The sequence below is a fragment of the Guillardia theta genome, assembly GCF_000315625.1.
Source record: "Guillardia theta CCMP2712 unplaced genomic scaffold GUITHscaffold_66, whole genome shotgun sequence".
Taxonomy (NCBI): Eukaryota; class Cryptophyceae; order Pyrenomonadales; family Geminigeraceae; genus Guillardia; species Guillardia theta.
The window spans coordinates 94,109-100,170 of NW_005434608.1; the positions used below are offsets into that span (position 1 = coordinate 94,109).

Here is a 6,062-nt window from a genome sequence, read left to right on the forward strand (position 1 = left end):
TCACTTGCCGCGAACTTGTTTCCTCCAAGTCTCAAAGACTTCCGTTGACAACTTCTTGACTTTGGACGACTCGTGCTGATGGCACAACCGTTACACCACAAGGCCCACGAGGAAGAGGAGTCAAACCTTTCTCAGCTTGCGAACCAAGACCACCAAGTCCTCCAAGACCTGCACCATCACAACAAGTTGAGACACGGTGCTATGACGGCGAGCAGCAGCGGAGGACTCACATCGTTCCCGTTGAGATTGGCTTCTTTTATCTGTTCGAGGATCTGAGAGATGCACGTCAGAGAGATCATATGGAGGGACATCGCGATCAACACCATAGCGATGCTTTGAAAATCCTTCAACTTGACAAATCTCTTCAGGTCTGCCATCCATTCCTCTGGCGAGCATGGGACTGCTACGCCTAACGGTATTGCGTCTTGCTCCGTATCGTTCATGTGGCTCCCTTCCATGGCTTCTCCTTGATAACAAGGAGATCAGAGCTCTGTTAGGCCCACGGAAGAGATTTCTTGTTGGTGATCAGTATGGAAGAGATTTCTTGTTGGTGATCAGTATGGAAGAGATTTCTTGTTGGTGATCAGTATGGAAGAGATTTCTTGTTGGTGATCAGTATGTTCGTCACCTGACATCTTTGCCCTCACCCCCTCTAGGTACGCTTCAAGCACACGTTCCGCCTTGCCGTCGAACTTGCACTTTCGCTTCATGTACTCCAACGCCGCGAGCTCTGTCACGAGAGAGCTGATCATCAATCGAGCATTCGACTGTATCACAGCATACCCAGCTTTGTTGGGATGTTTGTTGCAGAATCCTTGACACAGTTTGTGAGCATCCTGACCTATCAAACGAGTCAGCCATGCAGGTCGAGTCGAATACAAATCGATTCCTTTCTTTCATTGATGGTCGACGGGTTGCCGTTGAGATCGAACCTTGAAGATTCGATAAGGTCCAGTAAGACAGCATCCATCTCTATCCCGTCCACCACCACCACCCCCTTCTCAAGCTCCCCATCGTCCGCGTCGATCTGAATCTCATTCAGCCTTGCGCTGATCCACTTCTTGTCGTTCATCGCCTTCAGGTCTGCATTCCGGAACTGCTTCGGAATGTCCTCCTCCTTGGCCCATATATCATCCCCCTCCCTGACATACTCCTCTTCGACATTGACCTCGTCGTCCTCAGACTTCTTCTTCGACTTTGACATCTTGTCCCTGAAGTGAGCCACTCTATCATAGAAATGCTCGTTGACCCGAAATCGTTCGTCCTCTTCCGATTCCTCTGCATTGGCAAGGCTTTCGAGTGAGCTGCCGCTCTCAAAGTTGCTGTGCAGCCGTCAGCGAGCTCAAGTTCCAACAAGCAACGTACCCTCCCATCAGTCTCAACACACAAGGCGCTAGTGCATGTCGATGCCAGCATCGCGGCTGAGTCAGTCCCATGATTGACGAGGACCCTGGAAGCGCCGCTAGCATGAACACCAACACAACCAGCGACGCGTCCGCCATGTTGCTCGTTCGGTCTGGACGTGGAATGAAATACCGGGGTAGGGGTACTGGGAGGACCGGTGATTTTGACTTCGATTTTGGGTAATAAAAGAGGGCTTTGTTTGAAAGTGGGTGTTCATAGGTGGGGGTAACTGTGCAGTCGGATTGAAGGTATGGCGGCCGAGAAGGAAAGCGGAAGAGGCTGAGGGAGGAGGGGGTGAAGGGAGAAGCGAGGAGACGTAGGAGAGGATGAGAGACGAGAAGAGACGGGAAGAGGGGAGGGGAGGGGAGGGGAGGGGAGAGGGGAGGGGAGGAGAGGAGAGGAGAGGAGAGGTGATGATAGCGGAAGGAAGAGAGCACAGCAGTTCTGCGTTAGAAGGAATTTATGGGTGTGGACAGTGGGAGGGACCATGAGCAAGGAGAGTGAGGGGATGAGGAGGAATGGATGTTGGATAGGTTCTGCATTGCTATCATGAACATGAACATCACTGAAACTTACAGTAATAGCTTCAACAGGCTAATCAACATGGGAGGGGTCTAAGGTATGATGCGTTCAGACAAGAGCCATTGACGCAACACCTCGGTCTGATCACCCCTACCATGGCATCGCTCAGGTTTCTCCTGGGGATCATCTGCATTTCATGCATCAGATGCGATCATCGGCTTGTTCCTGGGACACATCGCAAACCGATCCGGCCATGTGCAGTACAGCCTGTGCTGTCTGACAGCTCGGGTTCAGCCGCGTTCCTTGTGCACCTGAGGGGTGGGCGACACAAGAGGAACAGGCATCGATCGAGCCTCAAGAACAGGCTCAAGGGAGGAGGGAAAGGGCCGCAGGATGACAGGAGTCACTTAAAGCTTCAAGACATCTTGGATAAGGATGTGGCATCGGAAGAGGAGGAGAAAGTGGGGCAAGTAGCAGTGGAAGAGGTGGATTACAAGTACGAGTACAGGAAGCTCCTGGTGGAGGTCGAGGCCTTGAGACAGGAGCTGCGATCGCGCACGCAGAGTGAGCATGCTCGGGATGATGGTGGGAAGATCCAGGAGAGCTCGAGCAGTGAGAGCGAGGAGATGGACCTTGACAGTGTGAACCATGCGAAACACCATGCAGCACATGAAGACAACATGCGGGAGCGAGCCAAGTACATCCCGATGAGGCTGAGTATCAAGGAGCGAAAGCTGCTTCGCTTGTTGGAGGCAGCGCTGTCGGTCAGCGAGTACGTGGACCGTGTGGATGTGATCTCGTTCAAGTCTCGCTCAGGGAGGATGGTCTCGATGATCAAGGAAGTATGCTCGATCCTCTGCGGGCTGTTGGTGTCGAGCGACTACAAGGAGGGGCAGCGACTGATCGAGAACAAGAACTACGCTGACAACGAGGAGTTCTTCCAAAAGATCTTCGAGGTCGGGAGAAGGCACAAGATCATGAACCCCGAGAAGATGAGGAGCACGTACGGAAAGCTCATCTACATGCTCCAGGACGCCGAGTCCCCCGAGGTGTCGGAGGTCCTGGGGTTTAAGTGCGTCAAGGAGATCAGGACTGTCTTCTCTTTCCTCCAGTATGCAGGAGCTGTGGAGCTTCTCAACGACCCGCTGGTGCAGCTGGCAACCTCGGAGATACGCTCCGAGAACAGGAGCCGAGAGCAGGTGAACGCGGACATTCGGCACAAGGAGAAGGCTGTGGAGCACCTCGCGAGGAAGTACCGGTGCGAGCCAGCTCGGCCCCTGCTCCCTGCCTGAGTTGGCACGTGCAGGAGCGAGAAGCTGGAGGAGGAGGACATCCGCTGCTGTCTCTACTCCATCGGGGACAACAACGCCTTCCTGAGGTTCACCAGGGACCCTTGTGAGAAGGTAAGGACCTTCCCCCGGTCTGCCGCAGCGCCTCCCTCACGATCTCCTTAGATGCTCGAGTGGCTCAGGTCCAAGTTCAACCCTGAGCTCCCTGAGGACGATTTTTCCCTTGCCATCATCGGGGGGAGGAACGGGGCAAGGCTGACCCACAGCCACAGCAGGCAGTATCGCTTCGTGGAGCAGTCCCTCATGCTCTGGAGTGCAATCCTCAAAGATATGTTCAAGGTCACTCCCTCTCTTCCCCCCTCCTGCTGAACCCCCTGGTGGCCTCCTGCTGCTCGTCCTCCCTCTCCTTCTGCTGGACTGACTTGAACTTTTGAGATTTGACGTGATGGCAGTTATGGCACTTGTCCGAGCAAGATCTGCTCTCATCGCTGCATCCTTACAAGCTCCGGGACACAGGGCAAGGGCTCAACAGAGTACAACACAGCCCCCGCATAGGAAGCGAGATGGAACGAATCCTCCACTCGGTTCAGTCAAAGCTGCAAAGGTACCTCCCCTTGCTATCCGCCCTACTCCCTGCCTCCCTTCTCCGCCCGTTCAGCTTGCCATGCTCCACCTGACCTTGTCCGGCAGCAAGTGGGAAGGCTCGTCGGTTGTCCACCTGGGAGACCACAACGTTCCCAACGCGCTCATGTTCATCGACAAGTACACGCAAGTCGAGAGGATCCTCAACCCCGTCGTCCTCTGCATCGAGAAGCTGCCCCAGCTGTATGCTAGCGACAAGGGCATCAGGAAGTACCTCGACTCCTCCTTCGGGTCGGTGGAGCATCTCAGGTAATGGCCATGGAGGAGAGCAGGAGGGAGCCGCTGAGTGATGGCTCGGCGAACTAACTCTGACATCACTGCTAGCAAGATGATTCTGTCTGACTTCTTCCGGAGTGCCTTCGACGGCAGGTGATCGCGAGGGTCATTGCTTATGTGTGTTTGACGGCTCTCCGCCTCTTGTTCCCTCAGTGGCGCCGACAACTTCTTTGACGCCGGGTCCTGCATCGATGGCAGGCTAACAAGCGCGTGGTGGGTTCTTGGCTGCGAGGATTTCCATCGAACATTCTTGAGACGGACTCCTCCTCCCCTCCCTCCCTCCCTCCCTCCCTCCCTCCCTCCCTCCCTCTCAACGTTTCTCTTGCCCTGCGGGTCTCGATGTGACTGAGCGGCGTCACTCAGGAACTGGTGCAGCCGCATAGAGAGGAAGCCTTACTTCCCCGCGTGAGTCGCTCCTGCCTGTCGCTCACTCGCTGAGGGGTCCCAGGTTTCTGCTGACGGGCTTCACGGGCTTCGACGGCAAGTTTGAGTAAGGAGGCGACATGCTCGAGCACCCGCCTGCGGCCCCTCAGTCTGCTGAAGAATACGCAGAAGAAGATTATCGCGATTTCATGAAGAGAAGGTCTGAGTCGGGAAAAACGTACTTCAACGGTCTACATGACAAATACATCAAATTGAGAACTACTACTGATATCAATGAGTTTGCGAAACAAACGCAAATCGAAAATCTGATAGAAAAATCGCAGAGTTCCAACATGAATTATCACACATGTGTTGCATCTGTGGACAACTTCATACCTTGCATGCTGGCAAATGCCCTCCAAGACCGTGGGGCTTCTGACGAGGCCATGGAACTTAGTTAGTCAATGAGATAACTCCCATCAAAAGACACCCACCAGTGATTCCGCCCTGTTAGACCCCTCTACCCGTTTATCGCGTATATAAATCCGTATTCATGTTCCATGGTCGAATTATAGATAAAATCGAATAGCGACGATTGTCCCATGTAAGGAAGACACTGACTCGACATCGAACCTGGCCCAATCGGTAAACGAGCATGATGATGAAAAGGGTTTTACTCTTCTTGGGATCATCTGCCGTCGGCACATTCTCCCTAACACGCGACAACAGGGTGCACGCTCAGAAATTCAAGGGTGCCACGGCCAAGGGGTTGGACCAGGGAAACGAGAATAGCAAGCAGATACTACACACGATCAAGGTAAAGTATTCACACGTAGATATACGGGCCATCTTATGGATGTTTGGGTCTATTGACTGCAAGTTATCGTATTACTACAACTTATGCAACACATCAGACACACAAGAAATGCAGGAACTCATAAAGATCATCGCTGACACACCTGAGAACAATGCAAGGGTATACGCATCCATTGTCAGGCATCACCCGGACAAGCTGCGCAAGACATTCATTGCAGTACTACAGGCGACGTGTACCCGACACGGTATTGCATTTGTACATATAGATGACCATGTATGACAGACAGACCGGAGACGATCTATCTCGCTCTGTCGTCAATTCGGATTATAGAGACCCTTATCCACATGTATTCACTTAAACTGGAAAGCAACTCTATCCCTTTACATCGAGGAACTTTGAAAACACGGGATCACCATCAACAACACCCTCGACCTCAAGAAAACAAGCGAGGAATACCTGGAAGAGAAAGCAATGCTCCCTCTGAAGAAAAGGAAATTCCCTCCATCATAATGCCTTGAAGGAAAACCGACAGCATACCCCTTGCAGAGCGAGGTACGGAAAGCCTTTTTCTCCCAAACAAGCAAAATACCATCGAAAGAGAGAAGGACGCCAAGGGCAAGTTTGTGTCCACGGGAGCGAAATCGAAGAAGAAGGCCGTGCGCAATGCCATCACCAATGCTTCTCATGATATTCCCCCCGTGAAGACGATTGCAAAGGGTAAGAAGGCCTCATCTACAAAGAGTTCGGCC

The 6,062-nt window shown here is 52.9% G+C and overlaps 2 protein-coding genes across 2 annotated transcripts; one reads left to right on the top strand and one right to left on the bottom strand.

Annotated features, from left to right (window-relative positions):
* Nucleotides 1–1,502, bottom strand: GUITHDRAFT_142634 (hypothetical protein; the record flags this gene model as incomplete). Its single annotated transcript, XM_005827446.1, has 7 exons — nt 1–75; nt 127–168; nt 231–272; nt 324–466; nt 629–841; nt 880–1,322; nt 1,450–1,502. The coding sequence occupies 7 exons, from the start codon at nt 1,500–1,502 to the stop codon at nt 1–3; spliced, it is 1,011 nt and encodes a 336-aa protein (XP_005827503.1).
* Nucleotides 1,503–2,606: 1,104 nt separating this feature from the next.
* On the top strand, nt 2,607–4,627 carry GUITHDRAFT_75421 (hypothetical protein; the record flags this gene model as incomplete). Its single annotated transcript, XM_005827447.1, has 9 exons — nt 2,607–3,184; nt 3,233–3,329; nt 3,381–3,554; nt 3,668–3,819; nt 3,906–4,106; nt 4,182–4,226; nt 4,287–4,346; nt 4,497–4,538; nt 4,582–4,627. The coding sequence occupies 9 exons, from the start codon at nt 2,607–2,609 to the stop codon at nt 4,625–4,627; spliced, it is 1,395 nt and encodes a 464-aa protein (XP_005827504.1).
* Between the last annotated feature and the right edge of the window lie 1,435 nt (nt 4,628–6,062).